General features: G+C 50.1%; 1 protein-coding gene across 1 annotated transcript in view; it reads left to right on the top strand.

Moving 5' to 3' along the window:
- UNC5B (unc-5 netrin receptor B) overlaps window positions 1-20,863 on the top strand; it is a 54,758-nt gene extending 33,895 nt beyond the window's left edge. Inside the window, exons 2-17 of the mRNA XM_034062615.1 lie at window positions 3,799-4,020; window positions 7,640-7,783; window positions 9,192-9,295; window positions 10,186-10,366; window positions 10,902-11,069; window positions 11,415-11,579; window positions 12,361-12,393; window positions 13,543-13,737; window positions 14,183-14,575; window positions 15,016-15,103; window positions 15,193-15,361; window positions 15,473-15,706; window positions 16,619-16,768; window positions 17,041-17,205; window positions 17,295-17,479; window positions 17,962-20,863. Coding sequence (XP_033918506.1) covers window positions 3,799-4,020; window positions 7,640-7,783; window positions 9,192-9,295; window positions 10,186-10,366; window positions 10,902-11,069; window positions 11,415-11,579; window positions 12,361-12,393; window positions 13,543-13,737; window positions 14,183-14,575; window positions 15,016-15,103; window positions 15,193-15,361; window positions 15,473-15,706; window positions 16,619-16,768; window positions 17,041-17,205; window positions 17,295-17,479; window positions 17,962-18,127 — 2,762 coding nt within the window. The 3' untranslated portion in view covers window positions 18,128-20,863. The remainder of the gene's footprint in view (window positions 1-3,798; window positions 4,021-7,639; window positions 7,784-9,191; window positions 9,296-10,185; window positions 10,367-10,901; window positions 11,070-11,414; window positions 11,580-12,360; window positions 12,394-13,542; window positions 13,738-14,182; window positions 14,576-15,015; window positions 15,104-15,192; window positions 15,362-15,472; window positions 15,707-16,618; window positions 16,769-17,040; window positions 17,206-17,294; window positions 17,480-17,961) is intronic.
- Window positions 20,864-21,967: the final 1,104 nt, after the last annotated feature.

Genomic DNA, 21,967 nt, shown 5'->3' with positions numbered 1-21,967 from the left:
GCACCACTGGGAAGGTGCTTTTGTGTTCTTTATTGTGCAGTTTCTGGCTAGTCAGGGCAGCGGGATCAGCAGCCATTCCTCCACACGGTGAGAGCAGCCTGCTTTCCGGCTGTATGTGGAGTTTCTTTGGGGGTCTCCCTTGAGCATTAGCAGAGTGAGATGTTTCCCATGCAGCGGGTGGCCAAGCACTGGGAAGGCAGATGAAAGACTGGGTTGATGGCTTATGATAAATATGCCCAGCATGGGTCTCCTCCCTTTTTCATCCAAAGTCCCTGTTGTTTCGCTGCCTTAATTCTTCCCCAGTGCGCTTAAATACCAGCAACTGTATTGAGCTGGAACCAAATGCCCTGCCCAGCTGCAAATGCTTTTTTTCAGCCATGTAAGGCTGTTTTCTGGATTGAGAAATCAGCCTCCTGCTTGCTTTGCTCCCGTTCATGAGCAAGCAGGAGCCTGGGGGAGCTGTGGGGCTGGGGCTCTGTGGCATAGTCCTGGTTACAAGCCTGCCACAAAAAACACACCATCTCCCTGTCTCATGTTAGAGCTGCTGCTTTCTTGGCCTCAGATCTCTCTTGGCCAGAAATAAAAGATCTCTCAGCTGTTGTGAGTTTGCAGGATTTAAATTTTCCCAGCAGCCAGGATGCTCCTAGCTTTAAAGGTTTGGGTTTTTTTTTTGGTTCAAACCTTAATCCGAACAGGTTTTTATAGCCACCAAAGGCAGATGCTGGATCTGGCCAGGGCTGGGGAGATTATCCTATTCCACCACTCTCATCCCCAAAGTCACTGTGCCCCTTTGGAGAAGAAACCCAAAGTGTTGAGCTTGAGACTGCCATCATGGATTTGGGAAGACCCCCTGTCAAGGCAGGGGGTTGGATGGGACCCATCACTGCTGAGGTTGGCAGTACCACTGGTGATATTTCAGCCTCAAGCACGACCAGTGTGCTGGGGGACCAAGGTTGCGCCCACCACAGCCCAGAACATCACCCATCCTGCTGCAGATGATGATGGGTGAGTCACAAAACTGTGATTTTCACTGGGTCGTGACTCATTCCCTCCCAGCTCCAAGATCTTGGATGACCTAAAGTCTTGTTTGGCATCACCAAAGTGTCACTGAGGTGGGAGAAATGTGTTTTTAGTGTTGGCTGCTGGAGGAAGACCTCACCTTGCCTGCAGTTTTGGCTCAGGGAAGACACATGCGCTTCAGGGTGTCACCCCCATAGGGGAAGGTCCTTCTGAAAACTGGCTTTTTCAGTGATGTTGGGTCTCCTTGCCTGCATCCTGCGGTATTGCACCTGGCCTGGGGAGAAAACAACAAAATAGGAAGGAAGAAAGAGAAGAAATAAAAACCTACTGGCATAGATACAGAAATAAAACTTAATGGGGAACCACATCACAGCCAAAGATAGTATATATTGGAGTGGTTATCATCTCTGCCACTGCCCTCAGCGGTGCCTAAGGGAGGCTGGTCCTGGCCCCAGGCAGTGCTGGGAGTTGGGGGTGACTGCTCTGCCAAGAGACTAATGGGCTTCAAGTGTTTACATTCCTTACAGCAAGCCCGCTTTATAAACCCACCTGCCTTTACAGCTGTAAAACAGAGCCCAGGAGCCAACCCTGCCCTGGGGATGGGTGGCAAGCAAGCCCCACAGGCATCACAGGTTTTCTAAGGATTTCTAGCACATGCTACCTGTGCCCTTTCCCAGCAGCAGAGCTCAGGTCCAACTTTGCAGCCTGTGCGCTGCAGGAATGCAAAGAGCATCACTTCAGAGAGGTTTTCAGATGAGTGCATGAGTGAAGTTTTGTTGGCTGCCTCCGATACCAGTTGGATTGTCTCCTACCAGCCCCCTTTGCCAAGGAATTTAGATTTGTGGCATCAAAGCGGTTTTTAAAAAAACAACAAAAAATAACAACAAAACAACTCAGTGGGTGCAAGATTGAATAGTAAATGAAAAGAGAAAGAGTAAGTGATGTTTGCCACAGTGATACAGGTGAGAGGCTGCTTAGCAGAAGGGGGGAGCAGGACCAGTGGCTTGATGTGAGCATAGAAGTGTGGGACTGTTCAGGGTGGGGGCTGGCACCTCCTTATGCCCCCATCCACCTGCCCGTGGTGGGGTGCTGGGAAAATTACAGGTCTGCAAATGAGATAGGGGAGAAAATGGCCGGCAGTGGGGAGGTGGTGGAGAGACAGCCAGAGAGAGAGAAATTAGCCCAGAGTTTAATTCATTGTTTCCAAAAGAGTGGTTAATGGATTATGACAAATGTCCTACCGCTCTCCCTTAGTGCTGTGTTAAATAGAAATGGAAAGTCAATTTTCCTAAATGGATTTTAAACGACTGACCTCGTGTGTTTTTTTCCCTCACTGATTTTTGCTCAGGAGGCAGCTTGGTCATCTTCTTTTCTTGATGCATCTGATTATTTTTTTGCTGCTTCTCCTTGCATCTTGGCATTCTGATTTTCACCGTGCAGCGCTGCTCTTGCCAAGGGTGACAAAGGGAGTGGGCTCCTTTATTCCTTGCCAGCTCTGGAGATGTTATCATGGGGCTGGGGATATTTGCTGTTTTCCTGCACACTGCAGTGCCTGGAGTTGAGGATCACAGCTGTCACTCGGGGAAGAGAGGAGGAGGAAAAGCTCATAACAGTACTAGGTGTAAAGAAAAGCCTCGTGATGTGACCTGACTGCTAGTGAGATGCCCAGGAACAACAGGTTAAGGAGTAGCATCCCAGAGCATGTATGTGGCTTTTTATCAGTCCTGTGATACTTGGGTTAGATCTTAATGGGCAAATTGATTGGAAACAGGAAACATTCCTATGCTGGATGCTGCAATGATCCTCAGTGTTGGTCACAGCATCTTTCCAAGCCAGTGCTGGGGGTGTGAGTCACCTTGAGGTGACTCCCAGTCCTTAGGAATTACATCCCTGGGTAAGCACTGAGGTGCTTGCCACTTTTCAAGGCTTTCCTTGGCCTGACCTGAGCAGACACAACCTCTTTTTCTAGTAATTTTTGCATTTAGATCGTTTTTGAAAGCAAACAAGAAGGAAGATGGAGGTGACCAGCGCAATGACCCAGTCTTTTTTTGGGGGGTGGGATTGTATGAATCCCGATTGCATTTTGGGTGATTGAATTTCTCTGGAGGTGGCTGGGCTGAAGCAATCACCTGTGATGGGCAGATAGCTGGTCCTTGGGGGCTGTGCTGGCAGGGGCTGCTGGTGCTCCTCGTGTTGTGTGATGCTGAGATTCAAGTGTTGGCAGGGGGCTGAGCTGACACACAACTCCACCAAAGAGAGGGATGTGTGAGATGAATGCTGGGGTTGTGGTCTGCGTTCCCAGCACAAGCCCTGGCAGCATTTTACTTGGGCATGCCCTTGTGTTCCCCAGGGCCTTGGGAAGGAGGCTTGGGAAGGGGAACACCAGACCCTCTGGAGCTTCTTTGTGTCCTTGTCACCTTCCCTGGATTTGGGTTTGTTTTCCTTTATACCTTATGGTGTCCGTTAGTGAGATCACCCGGGCTTTGGGGTCAGCCTGGTCTTGGGGTATGGATGGAGGGGCTGGTACCCAGGCAAAACCAGGATGCACTCAACAGCAGCAGCAGGTCTAGCTAGCAGAGAATTGCTTTTCTCTTTTTTTTGTGAGACTCCAGCCCTCTTTTGCTTTTCTGAGCATCCTCAGCAAGGACTGTTGGTGACACCACTGCACACAGGGCAGAGCTGGGAAGGAGAGGGAGGGATGAAGCGACATTGACAGGAGTTGAGTCCCTGCTGGGATGGGACTAAGGGCACCTCCTGACCCTCTTGCTCCCCTGACAGGGCTGGAGTACAGCGAAGTGCTGCCAGACTCCTTCCCCTCGCCCCCAGCGGAGACCCTGCCTTACTTTCTGCTGGAGCCGCAGGATGCCTACATCGTGAAGAACAAGCCAGTGGAGCTTGTCTGCCGTGCCAACCCCGCCACCCAGATCTACTTCAAGTGCAATGGAGAGTGGGTCAACCAGAACGACCACGTCACCAAGGAGAGCCTGGATGAGGCCACCGGTGAGCAAACCCACCCTGGCATCCCCCTGTCTGCCCATCTCCTCTCCTCTTTCCAGGCACTTCTGCCCTTTTCTGTCTTGCACATCCATGCTGTAGATGTTTCTCCTTCAAGGAGACCAATAGGTCTGTGATTCGTGTTTATCATTCCTCAGGTGATTGCAATCTCGTGAGGTTGCTTTTGTATGTTTCCCACTTCGTTGGTCTGTGCACAGCTTGTCTCTCTGTCTATATTATCAGTGAACTTTAGTAGAGGAGCTGCCCCTTTCCCAGCCATTGATGAAGGCATGATGGTGTATGGGTTACCATACCTCATAGAAGCTTGGGGAAGTCAGCCTGTGTGCTTGCTTGCACGCTTATCCATCTGCTGGATATGGGGTTGTTAAATGCAATTTGAAAGAAGCAAGTTTAAAATGGATTAAAATAAAAAGGAAACACTTTCCTACAAAACGCCTAATCAACATGTAGGAGTCATTGCCATGAGGGGCAGTGAAAGCTGGCAGCTCACTCAAGTTCACAAAGGGATTAGATGTTTAATGGGTAATGAGAACATTTTCAGGTAGGATTTGAAATGCCTTTTAATGGCAGATGAGTCCTTCCCTGTCTCAGAGGACAAGTCAGCTGCTGGCTGTCTGAAATTGGAGGGGTGAGAATGTGGTTTAGGCATTCTAAGAGGTTTGTTATTGCAGGAGATTGGGCTCCACAGATCTTCCTGCCCCATGCTTTGAAATGTCTCAGCATGTGAACAAGATGTGGGATTACATATATCATGTACTAAAGCAGATCTGCTAAAATTGGGATGCTTTAGCTCAGCTCTTTCCTTGTCTGCACCAATTTTGGTACCTGTAGCCTGATCAGGAAGAGGAAGAAAACAGTCACATTTCTCTGCAAATCACTGAACATGCAGCATCCCTCATCTCTAGAGGGCTTTAAACCAACATAGCCTTTTGAACTGCTGTGGTGTTGGCCACAGAAGGCAGGCTGAGCTTAAGAGAGATTTTGTCAGCCTGGAGCATAAGTATTTTTATAGAACCTCCTCTTGTCCCTTTGATTTTTTAACACAGTTTTGTCCTTCCCTGGTGTCTCCTCAGCTCTTCATCCAGTGCTGTCTGTGAGCCACTCTTTGCTTGGGTGCATCTCTGAACCTGCTCTGGAAAGGGAAGATTGTTTCTTTTCTCTGCGGCTTTTTGACTCTTTCTTCCTAATGTTGCTTTGTTTGTTCCTGGAGTGGTTTTCCTCCAGAAGGTCAAACATGCATGGGAAGTCTTTTCCCTTGATTTGACAGAGGCTGTTGGGAGCACCGGAAGCAGTGTTTTGGAGTCCATCTCCACCTCCCAGTTCTTGTGGAGGCCAGGTTTGAAACCCTCGCTGCTCTAGGGCAAAGCCAGTGCAGATTAGTGCCTGGGCAGCCTTCACTGAGGGGTTATTAATTTATTTATAACATGTGGCTGCACTGAGTTGAGCCAGAAGTTCACGCACCCTGCGTGTGGCCATGGTGGATGCTTAGAGGAATAGCACTGAACCAGGGCAAGGACAGAGTGGTGGACCCTGCTCTGTTACCTCCCAGCTTTCTAATGTCTGTGATTAAGGGACTCCCTGGTCTGGTGACAATATCTTAGCAGTGTGGTCCAGCCCTGGATGGGTTCCCTTCTGTTCATTTTTCTAAATGCTGTTAAGATTCATTTCTCCTCTGGATCATCTCAGCGTCCTGTAGCAGGGAGTTTCATGGTTTAGTGATGTGGAAAAGCACTGTATTTCTGGCCCCACCATTTGCTCCACCCCTTGAATGAATACCCCTTTCTGAATAACCTGCTTCACGCAACTCAAGTAAAACAGGCTGGAGAAAATAGAGCAGTAAGGGAGCAGAAAGTCTGTGCAGCAGGAGCTTACCCTGTTTTAGTGGGGGACTCATTTGCTTTGGGCCAATGCCTTCCTCTCAGATCCCAGTCTGCAGATGCAGAATGTGTGCCATCAATCTGGGGAGGAAACATTGCACACCTTCTTCACCCAGGCTTCAATGATGGTATTGCTGCTATCAGTGAACAAACTGACAGTGCAGAGGTGATGCTGTGCATGTAAACTCTGCCAGCGTGGGCATATCTGCCCAGCAGCTACCCTAAGAAAAAAGGAGCCAGAACGACAACGGCTTACTGTGCTAAAAACTTCTCTGTTTGCAATGCCTGCTGTTTGTAGGGAAAGCTGCCACAAAGGGCATGGGGGAGAGCTAGCCACAAAGTGATGGGTTAACATGGTTCGGCATTCGTGGCTTTTTAAGTGTCCTTGGTTAAAAGCTTGGAAAAAGGCACCTTAAGGAAAAAAGAAGCAACTCTTAAGATTACGTGTCTTGAATGAGCTGGGCTTAGTAATGCTCTGACTGTGTCTGATCCAAAGTGTTTCATGTGGAAGAAAGCAAAAATAGGCCAAGTCAGATAATTCAGCTGGGTGAGAAGGAACAGTCAGTAAGAGCGGCTGTGTTTGGATGCCTATAAGCCCCTTAAATAGTCAACTCTGTGAGCCATAAGCTTGGTCTACAGTCTTGGGTAATCTTTGCTTTTGGGGGTTACAGAGATAGCAGGGCATTTGTGGGATGCTCCCAACCTTTCCAGGGCTGCTCAACCCACCCCACCAGGGCTTTCCAAAGAGACAAGATGGTTTTGTGCCATCTCTGTCCTGGGTCCTTCTAAAAGCCCTAAGTTTTCCAGAACTTCTTGGCCCAAAATGCCTCCCCTTCCCCTCCCCTTGTGAGGCAAATTGTATTTCCTTGGTGCATGTTTGTCAGCTCTTCTGCGGGAAGGTGGCAGAGAGGTAGTAATTGCTCCTCGCAGCACTGGAAACAAGCTAACAACATTACAGCTGGGGAGCAAGCGGCTCTCTATCATTGTGAAATTGAGGCCTTTTTATAAATAGAAGCTGCAAAAAAAGGGCAGGTATTGCTTAAAATAAGGAAAAGCAAGTCCTGAGTCCCTCCTGCCCTTGGCAATGCTTTGGACAAGCCTCAGCATCCTGAGGTCCAGGGGACTGTGTCCTGGACGTGGTGGTGCCACCTTTGTCATTGCACCTTTGCCATGGCCAGAGTGTCCTGGCAGACTTCACAGAGGTGTCTGGGGGTTGATGGAGGTGTGTAACTCTTTGGAGTCAGTAGGCATGAAATGCCACCATCACTGGATTATTTCTTAAGATCTTTTATTTGTCTTGTTCTGTTTGTGTTTAAATGGCAGCTGGCAAAAGATGGTTCCCTGCAGCAAAGCCTCAGAGGTGGCATCCTTCAAACCCCAGTGGGTGGGAAAGGATCTGGGGAGGGATGGAGAAGTCAGTGCTGAGGGAGAGGGCTGATGGAGGAGGGTGATGCCTCTTGAAATGGTCAAAAGGTTCTGGTCCTGCCCAGCCATACTCAGGGAAAAAAGAAAAGAAGACTCCTCCATATCAGCCATTGTCCTGGCTCCAGCTGGAAGTCAAAGGGAGGGAGCAGCCTCCCTGATTTACAGAGGTGCCAAAACAAGATGCCTCTGAGATGCCTCCAGCTCTCTGCATCTGTAAGCCTCTTGAGCCTTCTTGGGTGCTGCCTCAGTTTACCTTCTGGGTGATCTTGCCAAGTTGATGCCATCCCTCCATCCTCTTCTAGGGATGCTGGTGCGGGAGGTACAGATTGAGGTCTCCCGGCAGCAGGTAGAGGAGCTCTTTGGCTTAGAAGATTACTGGTGCCAGTGTGTGGCCTGGAGCTCAGCGGGCACGACGAAGAGCCGCAGGGCATACGTCCGCATAGCATGTAAGTACCCAGTACATATAGTGCTCGCTCAGACACAACACTCCCAGCAGTGCTCCCTGTCTCTCTGCAAGAGCTGCATTTACCTACCTGCACTACTTCGGTTCACAGTCTACTGATTTAGTTTAAATGAGTCCTTCTTTCACCTTCTTTTCCACTTTGGGGCCCCGAAAGGTTTCCAGAGGGCACAATCCTCCAATTTAGAAATTGTTTGCAAAACCTGAGGTATGACCCTGGATCCCAGGCTGAAAAAGCAATAGTGTCAAGCCAGGTGTGCGCTGCTTCTGGCAGCTGAAATAGCAGCCACGTCATTCATTCCTGGCTTCCCCAAGACACAGTGGGTGCAGTTGAGTGGGGTTGGCCATCTCCAAAAGTTGGCCTTGTGTTGAAAGCAGTGCTTTTTGATCAGTTGGAGATGACCTGTCCTTTCTGGATGGCCCTGGTCTTAGTTCCCCATCCCAGCCTGAGCTTTGCTTCTGGGCAGGCATTGTCCCTCTCTGCCGAGGTAAGAGGCTGTGGCATTACCTGGGTTAATACTGCATTGCCTATCAGCGTGCTCAGCTCTTCCCAGTGCTTTATTATCATTAATAAACCAACAGTTAGCACCTTGCACACTTTGCCTGAATCAGCAGTTCTGTGTCTCTGGAGTCCCTGCTGTCATATGTCACTTCTTTAAGCCGCTGTTTGTGGGTGTCAGCCTGATTAAGGGCGAGTTAATCAGGCTGTTGCCAGCTGAGTTTGCTCTCTTAGCAAATGAGATGGCAAAGCTATAGTAGAACAGTCAGGCTTCCCCAGTTGTAAACAGATTTTGCTACTAGAGGGCCAATAATCCAACATGTTGTTCAAAACGGCGGTGGCTGGTGTATCAGCTAGGCTGGTGTATCAGCTATGCTGCTGAAGGATTTAGTCTTAACAGGGAAATTAAGGAGGTACAGGAATGGCTATGGAGGAAGCTGGTTTGTTCAGCCCCAGCCAAGGGTTTGATGTTTCTGGGAGCCAAGCAGATGAGATGAACCAAGGTTTCGCTGCCCTGCACAAGCAGGAACTGCAGCCATATAGTGCTGGGTGCTGTAGTAGAGGATTGCAGCACCATCTAGTGATGCTTCTGCTACTGAAGAAATGAGAGGGTTGAAGAAACAGTGGTTAAGCTGAGATTTAGTCCAAAAGGAAGACAGGAGGGGGGTATGAACCTGCAAACACATGAAGAAGGAAAAGCATTGTCCTGAGCACCATGTGCTGTCCTGAATTTGTCCTGGAAAAGTTACTTCTTCAGATTCTTTCTTCCAGGACATGTTTTGCTGTAGCTGTGCTGTGCCAGAGGGATTTCCCTATCTGTGGACCCCTGGGGTTTTGCAGGTTGCCTGGTTTCTGAGGTGGGCTGGTAATACCTGGGTTTTCCTTTCCCTCCCAGACCTACGGAAGAACTTTGACCAGGAGCCCCTGGGCAAGGAGGTCCCGCTGGAGCATGAGGTCCTGCTGCAGTGCCGCCCACCCGAGGGGGTGCCACAGGCAGAGGTGAGCAGCTCAGCAACCCGAAGGAATGCCCAGTGGGGTGTCCTCTCCCGTACTAAGGAGAGACAGGGCATGTCCTTGCAGATGGCTTGCTGCCATGATGGACGGCCTCGTGCCATGTTCATCAGCTTTTGTTATTTAGCAAATAGTTTATTTTTTGTAGTGGCTCTGTTATTCTGACATCTAATAACATATGTAACCTCAGCACCTGCTAAACCTGCCTCTCCCATGCTTCCTGATGTGTTGTTAAACTGTCTGGGGGAAGACCTATCAAGGAGGCACCCTATGACTTGTCTGAAGGGGAGCAGTTAAAATTGAGAGCCAGGGGCTGGGAAAGTCAGTACAGATGGTTTTCCCTAGCATGGTGGAGGTGCTTTTCTTGCCCACAGCTCTATCAGCCCCCAGCAGCTGTGTATTCGTGGTAGCCACAATGTTCCATCCTTGGCCAAAACAGCAATAGTGTGTCCTAGTCAGGCTGGGTTTGGCCCAGCTTCTGGGGAGAAATCAATACAGTCAGAGGCAAAGTTGGCCAATCAGTGGTTGTGGTGCTGAGGATATTGGTGGTCTTGGTAATGAGAATGGGGAGGGCTTTGGGGCAGGTCATAGGCTGGTCTGAGGGTTTTGCTTTCTGTCAGAGCTTGTGAATTCAGCCCCTCCTACCTGATGTTTCTCCTTGCTCGTGCCTTCACCCATTCTCAGTGATACTGACTCATGCCCTCCACAAACAGCCTAGTTTAGCAGTCATGTCGTAGCTTTCTTGGAGACCCTGGTGGTGGTGAGCACATGGGATGAGCATTTCCACTAAAATTCATTATGAGCTTCCCCTGGCTGAGTGTTCAGTTCTTAATCAGCTTAATCACCATCGTTAACCATTCATTCCTTTGCACTGCTAGGTGGAGTGGCTGAGGAATGAAGATGTCATCGATCCCACCCAGGACACCAACTTCCTGATCACCATTGATCACAACCTCATCATCAAACAGGCTCGGCTCTTGGACACTGCTAATTACACCTGCATGGCCAAGAACATTGTAGCCAAACGCCGTAGCACCACAGCTGCTGTCATCGTCTATGGTAACTGGCCCTTGCTCCTGGGGAGGGGACCTTTGTTGCTAGCCATGTCCCCAAGCCAAAGGGAAATAGAGGCACATTCTAGGAGTGGTAGGAGTGAACCCCACCAGGGCATTTCATTGAATTAGGTAATATGCAATATCTGCAGAACAGGAACCTCTACTAGCTTGCACAGGCTGTTAGGAGAGTTTATTAGATGTAGGTATTTCCAGGCCTTCTTGTTTGTGTACGAAGGTGGGTAGGGGTTAGACCCAGCTGGAAAGCTGCATTTGGCTAAACTTTGCTACAGAACCAAAGATCTGCTGTGGCCAAATGTAAAGTGGAAAAGGGATCAAAGAGTCTTGAGCACCTTGTACATGGGGTGTGTGACATGAGAGGGAGTCTCATGATTTCCTTTTCATGAGGGTGAGGTGTTTCAGAGTGTCATGGAAGATGTAAGAACAGAGGACCTGGTGAACCCTAGGCTTATCTCCAGTCTCTGCTGAAATGGGCTGGGGCTCTGTTGATATGTTAACACCGTCTGTTGATATGTTAACAGTGAATGGTGGCTGGTCCACCTGGTCCGAGTGGTCTCCTTGCAACAACCGCTGTGGCCGGGGCTGGCAGAAGCGCACCCGGACGTGCACCAACCCTGCACCCCTGAACGGTGGCTCCTTCTGTGATGGGCAGCCTTTCCAGAAAATCACCTGCACCACCCTCTGCCCAGGTAAGGTGGGTTCAGAAGCTGGCTTGCCCACACTGCCCGTCCCCCCGGTTGCACGGTCTGCTTGTGCTCCCAGTGCACCCCAAGGAGACAGAGGCTCAGGAGACCAATCCAAAGCATCTTTCAGCCTGCTGAGACTTGAAAGAGCTGGAGATATTTGTAGAGGTACAACTTAATTGCCTCAGGTAGTAGTGGGGCTTGGTGTGCTAGGATAATGCTCCCTGAAGGTCTCTGGAAGCCCTGAGTTGGGCATGGTTACCTTTACTAAGAGACATTCCAGTTCCGGGGAATGAGCCCTGAAGCCATGCCAAGAGGTTTACTGATGTGCCTGTGTTTTGTGGCCTGCAGTGGATGGTGCGTGGACGGAGTGGAGCAAGTGGTCAGCGTGCAGCACCGAATGCACCCACTGGCGCAGCCGCGAGTGTGCTGCCCCGGCTCCCCGCAATGGTGGCAAGGACTGCAGCGGTGTGCTGCTTGACTCCAAAAACTGCACTGATGGGCTCTGCCTACAGAGTGAGTATGTGGGCAGGAGGGCAGGGACCGGTGCTGTAGATGATGCTGGGGGCTGTGTTGCTCTGGCACTTGGGCATGTTGTTGTTGGTTGTGCCCTGAAATTGATGGAGCAGGCAGCAGCATTGCTGACACCTGGTTTTTAAATTGTGCCTTTAACGAAGTTTTTTAACCATACTCACCCCTTCAAAAGTGAGTTCTCACCTGGTGTCAAGAAAGGTCTGGGCAGTTTTGTGGGATCTAAATGTCCCACCAAGCCTTCTGAAATGGCTCTACGTTTGGGGTCTCTGCTGAAATAAGGCTGGCTGTGGTTAGTGGGGACAAGCTAGGACAGTTGCTCAGCCCCACCATGTAAATGTTTGATCTGGGTCATTGCTTGGTAGGAGCTCTGCAGCAGCAGCTATGAAAAACCTCAGTAATGATGATAATGGTGCTGCTGCACTGAGTGGGCACACTGAACAGCTGATGCTGCCATCTGCTGCTGTGTGACACCACTGTCCCCTTTAATGTTGCTACGGCCAGAAATGCCCAAAGTTGTGTTAGTGGGATAGTGCATCCCAGGGGCTGGCTGGGCATGGGCATGGGCATATCCTCATCACCGTACTTCTACTTGGCTTTCTCCATGCCCCAGGGAATGATGCTGCTCTCCACTTCTTCCCCACTATGCTGAGGCTCCTCATGCTCCCTGGGCTGGCTTCTACCCTCCCAGACTTCTGTTTCATTTCATTCCCATCACACCATCACCACCTTCACCTTTTGTTTTCTAACTTTTTTTCCCTAACAGATAAGAGAGTTCTAAGCGAACCCAAAAGCCACCGTAAGTGCTCATTTCATGGCCATTTTGTTTCTTTGTGTGACATTGCTTTGGCTTTACTCTGTTGTATCCATGGTAGGGTTCCTCAGCAGCTACGGAAGCACAGGGTGGGAAGAGGGAGCAACTGAAGGCCACCCCAGAACTCCTGTGTATATTAAATCATGTGCTCTGCTTGAAGCTATAAAAGTGACCCATTTTGCACCCCTGCTCCCATCACCCTGTTGCTGCCTGCAGCTCTTGGGTGCACCACAATGCAGGCAGTGTCATGCCATGAGAGATGCTCCGGGTATCGTCACCCCACTATGAGGACTCCCTTCCTTGAGTTGAGGGGCTCCCAGGGTGCATCAGGGTTCCTGTTTATTGCATCCAGATGGATGAACTCAGGGACAAGGTGACACCTCCCAGAATAGTCATCCTCCTAGGCATAGTCCTAACATGTCTGAGATCATCAGGCTTAGGACAGGGCTTCACTCCAGCACAAAACTATAGAAACCAAGAGATGTGAGCAAACATGGGGGGAAGAAGGAGAGAAGGATGGGTTGCACATGCTCAGCTCCTGGTGGTGAAGGCTTTAAAATGCTCTGCCTTCCTTCTTCATCCCTCTTCTTTCTGAGCAAATATATTCAAGCTATGCCAGGCATTTAAAGATCAAGAGCCTTGTGGCAGGGGAAGGGAAGGTGGGAAAGCTGAGAGGTGTCTATATAGATACAGTGACACTCAATCATTCCAGTTGGATGCATAGCTCAAGTACATATATATGAGATGCTTTGGCTAGGCATCGCATTTACTCCTCAGAGTTGTCTCTGCGTGGGATATGAGGGTTGATAGCTTCACAAATATGAGCTGCACAAACCTAATGTTTCTGTGATTCTTGGTGCTCCAGTAAAGTTTGCATGAACTGTGGCAAAGTGTCCTCCAAAGGTTTGAGGGGTTCACCTCCATCTCATTCTTTGGCATCACTCTTGACTTCTGGACTGCTCTTAGGAAACACCCTCCATCCTCCTGCCACAGCTTTTACAGGCAGGCCCAGTACACATCTTCCCCTTTGTGCCTGTGTCTTGAGTTAGTGGTAGGGTTGAGGAGCACTGGTAGGTCTTGATGTGCATTTCTGGTGCTCCTTTTTTTCACCTCCATTTTTTTAATCTCTTCCAGTGCTGGAGGCCACAGGCGATGTGGCCCTGTATGCTGGGCTGGTGGTGGCCATTTTTGTCTTCATCGTGATCCTCATGGCTGTGGGGGTGGTGGTGTACCGAAGGAGATGCCGGGATTTTGACACAGACATCACAGACTCATCAGCTGCTCTGACCGGAGGCTTCCACCCTGTCAACTTCAAGACCTCCCGTCATGGTAAGAGCTACATTCCGTGCAGGTCCTACTCACCAGCTCAAGCCCAGGTAGAAAGAAAGTCATGCTGCAAATCACAGGACGGGGCAGGTCCTCAGTTGACCCCAGTCAGAATTTTCTAAGGGAATATGCTGGTATTTGAAGGCTGAGGACTCCATGGAGGTGGTCAGGTGTTAATGGTGGGAGCCAGGGAATAGCATCTGCAAAGCAAATATGGTAGATATCTACTGTAGGATACTCAGTGTTTCTCACTTATTCGTGATGCTCAGCAGTTCCCTTCCAAGTGGTGGAAGGCAGACAGATGTAGCCAGGAGCTCACCCATTGTACCTCCTGTGTGCACTCTATCCCTCGCTGGGCATTGAGGCATCTCTTCCAGATAAGCAATGCTTTTATGTCCTCTTGTTTACACTGCCATCTTCATCCCATCTGTGTTTCCTCCTTCCACAGACAATCCCCAGCTGCTGCACCCCTCAATGCAGCCAGACCTGACAGCCAGTGCCGGGGTGTACCGTGGCCCCATGTACGCCCTGCAGGACTCCTCAGACAAGATCCCCATGACCAACTCCCCCCTGCTGGACCCTCTCCCCAACCTTAAGATCAAGGTGTACAACTCCTCCACCGCCACCTCCTCGCCAGGGCTCCATGAGGGGACAGACCTGCTCGGAGGGCTCCCCACCACCGGCACCTACCCAGGGGACAGCACCAGGGACAGCCACTTTGTGAACATGCGGAACAAAGCCCTGGGCTCCCAGCATCTCCTCAGCTTGCCTCGGGAGCATGGCAACAGCGCCAGTGGCACATTTGGCTACCTGGGGGGAAGGCTCACCATTCCGGGCACTGGTAAGCCCTAGGCTGGGGAGTAGGGCATGTTTGGCTGCTGAATGATCTGTTGTTCTTGTCCCAGCAGACTCACCTGCCATGAGCAACTATTTGCTATCCCAAAGCTGGCTCAGGGGAGGAAGGCAGCAAGCCATTCCCAAGCCATGCTTCTCAAGCTGGAGGTCAAAGTCTCTTGGGACTTTGCTGGCTAGCCTTGCCATTGACCCTGGGCCAGTTCCTTGCAAAAAGATGCAACCTGTGGTTTTGCTTCCTAGTGCAGTGGCCTGGCTCCTCTGCGTAAGCAGTGCAGCTGAGGAACATCTGGAGATGTTTCTCCTGGGGCTCTCTGGGCTGCCCTATCTCATTTCTGTCCTTGTGCTTGCCAGCTGGGGTAGAGGGTTGGTTTCTCCCTGGTTGTTTCTCCCGTGTTTTGTGACTGACACCCGTGTGTTCCATGCTAGGGGTGAGCCTGTTGGTGCCCCATGGTGCCATCCCCCAGGGGAAGTTCTACGAGATGTACCTGGTCCTCAACAAGGCAGAGAGTGCCCTGTAAGTCACAACTTGCCACCCATGTTTCTGCTTTTTGTTGGTTGCTGTGAGGCTTTCTTTCCAACCAGTATCCCTTTTCCCCTCCCCAGCCTGCCCTCTGAAGGCACTCAGACAGTACTGAGTCCAGCAGTGACCTGCGGACCCACTGGCTTGCTCCTGTGTCGCCCCGTTGTCCTGACCATTCCCCACTGTGCCGATGTTGGCTCCTCAGATTGGATTTACCAGCTGAAAACGCAGTCCAACCAGGGAAACTGGGAGGTAAGGTGGGAAGCCAGCCCCTATAGTCATTAATGACCATGAGCACTGCAGGACACAACCCCCTGGATGACGTGCTGACCCCCATCTTTGATTTCCCATCTTTCCCTGCAGGAAGTTGTGACCTTGGATGAAGAGACCCTCAATACTCCCTGCTACTGCCAGCTGGAAGCCAAGTCTTGCCACATTTTGCTAGACCAGCTTGGCACCTATGTTTTCGTTGGAGAGTCCTACTCCAGGTCAGCCATCAAGAGGCTCCAGCTGGCGATCTTTGCCCCCACCGTTTGCACCTCCCTGGAGTACAACCTCAAGGTCTACTGCTTAGAGGACACGCCAGATGCTCTGAAGGTAACCTTACCTGGTGATGCTGGTGTGGGCTGCCCCTGCTTCCCGAAGCTGTTTGTGCTGGTGGCAGGATGCTGCCTGGTGCCTCTCAGGATGGCCTGACCCCAGGGAGCAGATAACCTGATGCAACTACCTGCAAAGTGACCACAGTGAAATAATAAGCATGTTTACTCTTTTCCCTGTCCTTCCTCACCCTCTCTGAAGGAAACAATGAGGGTGTTGTTTAGCTCCTATACTGGACTCTGTTTCTGCAGCAATTACATGAGAGGTTTTACTGCTGCTGGGTGAGGTTTCCCACACAGAAAAAATGCTGCTGTGATTTGCATCATTTTTCTATAGATCCTGTTATTCCTTCATGGAGACATGTCTCTCTCCTAGTTGGGAGGTATTTGTGACATAGGTAACATTGAGTGCAAAATGGGAAGCTTGAATTTTGATCCTTAAGGTATATGGACCACTGGTGCAGTGGCTGTTTAATTCCCTGTGACTTGTTCTGTGGTGTCAGGATTGCTTTAGTGCCTCTAGGTGGAGATGTAGGCAACACTTTGGCTCCTGGGTTGAATTTTTCTCCTAGGAGCTGCTGGTGTAATAGTGGGATGGTGTTAAAAACGAATAGGATGTCACTCTTGAAAAGAGTACCTGACCTTTGTGTTGGACCTTTGCATTGTCTGAAGAATACAGAGGTATATACTGATTCTCACAGTATAAACTTCAAGTTGTAGGTGGTGCTGGCACATGAGTTGGCAAGTTCTTGGAGAGCAGCTGTCAGGCTGGCAAAGGCTGCTTTCCTGTCTGGGCTTGTTGCTGCTGCTGGCTCCTCTTGTCAGGAACATACTTAGCTTTGGGTACGGAAGCAGGAGAGGAGCAGCCCCTGCTTTTTGTATGGTCTCACTCTGCCTCTTGTATTGCCTCCAGGAGGTGCTGGAGCTGGAGCGCACACTGGGTGGGTACCTGCTGGAGGAGCCCAAGCTCCTGCCCTTCAAGGACAGCTACCACAACTTGCGTCTCTCCATCCATGACATCCCACATGCACTATGGAGGAGCAAGCTGCTGGCCAAGTACCAGGTAAGGGGCAGAGGCAAGGCCAGCTGGTGTCCCAGACTGGGGATGCTACTCTCAGCCAGGCTCTGTGGGGTTGTGAGTGCCCTGGTCTTGTCTCCAAGGTTGTCACCCAGAGGGATGGAGGAAGTGGGACTGGTTTTCAGGTCTTTTCTGGTGGGATGCTGTCTGTAGGGTCCCTCTGTCCCATCTTATCTGCATGGGGTGGATGGAGGGAGTGGGATCTCCCAAGGGATCTCCTGGAGCCTTCACTGAGCCTGTGCTTTGGTGCTCCTCAGGAAATCCCTTTCTATCACATCTGGAGTGGCAGCCAGCGAGCTCTGCACTGCACCTTCACCCTGGAGAGGTACAGCCAGGCCTCCACTGAGCTCACCTGCAAGATCTGTGTCCGGCAGGTGGAAGGGGAAGGGCAGATCTTCCAGCTCCACATCATGCTGGGAGAGGTGAGTGGTGGGGAGTAGGGGGACAGCACAGGATCATGCTCAGGAGCCGCTCCATGCTGCAGTATCTCATCCTGTTCTTCACCTTGCAGCATGGCAGCTCCTTCGACACCCTCCGTTCCCACCACAGTGGTACCAACACCAACACCACCCAGCTGGGACCCTATGCCTTCAAGATCCCCCTCTCCATCCGGCAGAAGATCTGCAACAGCCTGGATGCTCCCAACTCCAGAGGAAATGACTGGAGACTTCTAGCCCAGAAGCTCTCCATGGACCGGTGGGTCTCTGCATGCTTTGCTTTCCCCTCCTGTGCCCTAGGCAGAGGTGCTTCCCCCTGCCCTCCCTCCCTGCTGAAGGCATCCAGCCAGGTTATGTCCAGCTATATAGGTCTGCCCATAAATACAGATATAATGTACATAGGTATACCCATCTATATCTGTGCATCAATCTGTGCCACTCTCATGGGTTTCTTGTGTAATTTATCTGGGACCATGCTTGTGCTGTTCATGTTTGGGTTCAACTCCAAGGACCAAAGGAAGGGAGGGTAATTTTAGCAAAACAAAGGTTACATTGCTTTTGCATGAATGCCAGCTCTGTGTAAAAATTGAAGATAGTTTCTCAAGGGCTTTGGCATTTGCGTTATGCCATTTCCATCAGTGTTCATCTTGCAAACAGGTTTACTGCTCCAGCGTGTTCCTTCCTTTCATCCCTGAAGGGCACTGCACCAACCTGGACTTTCTCTCTGTTTTCCCTTTGCAGGTATCTGAACTACTTTGCCACCAAAGCCAGCCCCACCGGGGTGCTCCTGGACTTATGGGAAGCCAAGCACCAAGATGATGGTGATCTCAACACCCTGGCCAGTGCCTTAGAAGAGATGGGCAAGAGTGAGATGCTGGTGGTCATGGCCACAGAGGGAGACTGCTGATGATGCTCCCCATGGCTGGCGGACCGGGAGGAAGAAACAGAGGGTGAAGGGGGGACCCTTCTCTGACAGTGGGGGGAGGCACATCCATCCCCAGGCAGCAGCTGAGTGAGGAAGGGCTGAGGCAGTAGCTTCTCCCTCCCACCCCGCATCACTGTCAGCCTTAGAGACCTATCCTCAGCATTTACAAGGAATTCAAGTGTTACGCAGCATTCCTCTTCCTCCTCTTCCTCCTTCTCCTCATGGCATGGGGAGGAATTAGGGCTTCTCGAGTTGGGATGGGGGCTTTCCTTCTCCTTCTTTTTTGGGTTCCCCTGCTCCTCCTTTAATAGCATTTCTGCATTGAAGAGATGAGTACAATCTAGTCGAATGGCTTGCTTCTGGCAAAAGCTTCAGACAGCTTAACAGGCAAACAAGAAAGAAAAAAAGGAAAAAAAAAAGTTTCTTAGGAAACGCAAATAATTTATTATCCAGATCTTTGGATGAGTCCTTTTTTAAAAAAAAAATTAAAAAAAAAGACAGATTTATAAATCTTTTTTGTGTGTGTGTGAGAGCAAGAGTGTTGCCATGGTTGGGGTGGCATAGAGATTTAAATGAACACACTTTTGTAGGGAAAATCATGGAGCAACACATGTTTACATGTCCTGGGACCCCCGGGGAGTCCGTAGGGTAAAGTGCCTCTACGCCCCTCTGGTTCCGGGCCAGCTGAGACCCTCCCCAAGACTTTTTCCTTGCAAACTCCCCTTTCCTCAGCAGGAGTGCCTGGAGCAAAGGGTCATCTCTGCCTGCAAGGATGAGTGAGGGGTTCTGCCCTGCATTTAGGGTTCAGGGGGGAAGTGCATCTGGATATGGGTGTTTTTAATGAATTCTTCCCTGGCATTGTTTGGGGGAGCTTTTTAGGATGACTACACCTTCATTTACATAACTTCAGTACAAACCAAAGATTTCAGTCCTGCACCAACCCACAGGCCAAAGGCCAAACGTTTTAAACCCACCAGGGTTTTTGTAGTGAGCACCCCAAATCTGGGCTTGGCGGTCAGAAGGAGGTGATGAGCAGGTTGTGCCAGGGGTCCAGGGAGAGCAGAGGGTTGGCAGGCCAGGATGCAGCCCCGTGCAAACTGTGTTGGCTTTAGGTCTGTGTGCTCGAGCCTGTTTTTTGCTGCAGTATTTCAGCAGGGATTTGGGGAGGGAGACCTTGGTATCTCCATGTTGCAAGCCAGGCTGAGCATTTTCATTTGAGGGACAGCATCGTAAGCAGTGATAGGGTTTCCATCCTCTCATTGCAGCTCCTTTTTTTTTCCCCCTGTAATAGACCTTTTATAATGGAGAAGTCGTGAGATGAATAGAAAGTCATCAAGGGGTAGGTAGGAACAAGGTTCCTTGCAAAGATACGGTGTTTCAATGAAGGTAAAAATTTAGATTGCTTGCAGATAGAAATAGTTACTCAGCGAGTGCTATATCTTAGAAATGTCTGTTCAAAAATAAATTAATAAAAGGATTAGACTAGATCACACGGCAAGGCGGTGGAGTCTCCATCAGTGGAAGTATTAAGAGCAGGGTCTGAGAGCAGGTCCTGCTTTGGGCTGTGATGAGCAGTATCCTGGCTGCAAAGCCCTGGTATGGTGTTACAGGGTGCCTGCAGCATCCTGCAGCACACTGGGGACCGGAGCAAACTCAGGACTTAGGGAGCCATGCCATGACTGAGAGCATCACCTTTGAAAGGTGGCTTGGGAGGAGTTTTCAGTATTGCTTGGGCACAGGGATGATTCCTCTCGGAAGCTCCTGAAGCAGTGATCAGATGTGTAGAGTTGTGCCCTGTTGTACTTTGGGGTCTCTGGGATTCCTTTCTTTCTGGGTTTTCAAGGTTGTGAGAGAGAGGGGATCTCTTTCCTCTGTGCTAGATGGAAAGACTTCTGCTGGGTGAGCTCATGTTTCAAATGGGAAGGGTTTTGTCCACCCTTTAGGTTGCATTTGATCATCTGATTTCTGACACCCCATCTCTGAGCTGAGGCGGAGTAAGCAAATTTGGAAAGTGAAGAACTGATGGATTAAACCAGCTTCTGGCATTTTATAAGGCTCCTTTCTCAGTGCTGGGGTGCTCTCTGTGAGATGAGATGCTCTTCTTTCGGGTTGTCTGAATCTCTCTCGCTTTCATTCCCACTGTCTCTGGTTCATGGATCACTGTGCTGGCATGTGCACCCATCCGTCCATTCATCCGTCCCACCCGTGAGTGCCTCTGCCTCCATCCCCATCTGTCTGTGTTCATCTTCCCCTTCTTCTGGCAGGCAGCAGCCTCCTGGATTCACCGACACGTGTGTTTGGGGAGATTCTCCCCATTTTTCAGACCAGGGAACCTGCACTAGAAGCAGAACAGGGGGAGGCAGGGTTTGCTCCTCACCCTCATCCTCTGAGTGCCTGCTGCCCATTTCCCATGGGAGCCAGCTCCCAGGAGCCCTCCATGCCTCCCTCTGTGACTTGGGGTTTGTCTGCCCAGGCATTTTGGCAAAGGCAATCCCATGGTCCGTGTCATGCTGGCAGTGTCCGTCTCTTGCTCTGCAATCTGTTTCCATATTTATATGTCCGGGGGATGGGCCTAGTGGCATCCTCTAAAACTGCATCTGTTTATTCTGTAAACTAAAGAACTGTAAATAAAGTTTAGCATTCCTATTGTAACAAATTAATTTTTATGCAATAAATTATATTTCCTAGTCTAATAAAAAAAAACCAAAAACCACAAAACCTAATTTGCTCACTTCTCTCGTGTTCATCACTCATGAGTTCCTGCTGGGTTTGGCATCTCCAGGGATTTAGATTCAGCTTGAGCAGCAGCTGCACCATAGGGATCTCCATGAGCATCCCTTCAACCTGTTTTTGGGTTAAATTCCGCAGGCATGCCACTGCCAACAGCAGAGGATGTTGCTGCCAGAGTCCCTAATGGAGGTAAGCTGTAGCAATTGATTTATGGTTTGTTTTGGACTCGCATGGGTGATTACAAGGCAGGGACTAGTGCTACAACCATGTCTTACGGGCTAAAGCACCATCTCATGCAGTTCATTTTCTTCCTTGTGGGATATCCTGTGGAAAGCAATGCCCCTTCCAGCAAGAACTAGGACCAGGGTGCCTAGTTTGAGGGGGAAATGGAGTACGTAGCTGCTGTCTGTAACTTGGGCATCCTGTCCTCCAAACTGTGTTGCTCCTCTGCCTCCTTGCCTTGCCCCATCCCCTCCTTTGGGACCACCTCTGCTATGCTGCTTCCCTGCCTTGGTTTCACCACACTGGCTCTGCCAGAGGAAGCAAAGCCAGAAGGGTCTGCAGGGAGAAGTGAGGTCTTGCTGCCCCTGTCCACTCTGCCTGGGCCACTTGCCTCACTCAGCTTGTGGGGACAAGTTGCCACCAGGAGCTGACAGTGTTTTTCCTACTCCAGGTATGTGTGCGTATTCTGCAACCAGTGAAAGAAATAGGGAGGAAACTGCTGCCCTGTCATGGCAGCAATTGTACTGGAACCATGCAAAGATTCAAAACCCTCCCAGCTGAGCTTTCCAGCTCTAAATACAATGCTGAGGCAGATACTTTCTTAGAAGTAATAACCTTTTGTTTACATATTAATTCATTTAACCTCTGTCCTCCAAGTTGCTTTCACTGGGCACCTTTTGTACCCATCTTTCCAAGGGCCCAATCTGTACGTAGCTTTGACCAACCAGTGCCTGATTTCATCTTCTATTGAAATACACAGCTTTCTAATTCCCTGTAAAATTAAGCTGGCCCAAGTCTTCTCTGCAGTTAGCATACTGAATTCAGTCCCCGTGACAGGTTCATGAGTGACTGCCATGCCATCACTAAGTG

This window comes from Melopsittacus undulatus, chromosome 4 (genome assembly GCF_012275295.1).
Source record: "Melopsittacus undulatus isolate bMelUnd1 chromosome 4, bMelUnd1.mat.Z, whole genome shotgun sequence".
NCBI classification, from domain to species: domain Eukaryota; kingdom Metazoa; phylum Chordata; class Aves; order Psittaciformes; family Psittaculidae; genus Melopsittacus; species Melopsittacus undulatus.
Note: the sequence above shows the minus strand (reverse complement) of the source record. Positions and strands in the feature narration are given on the sequence as shown.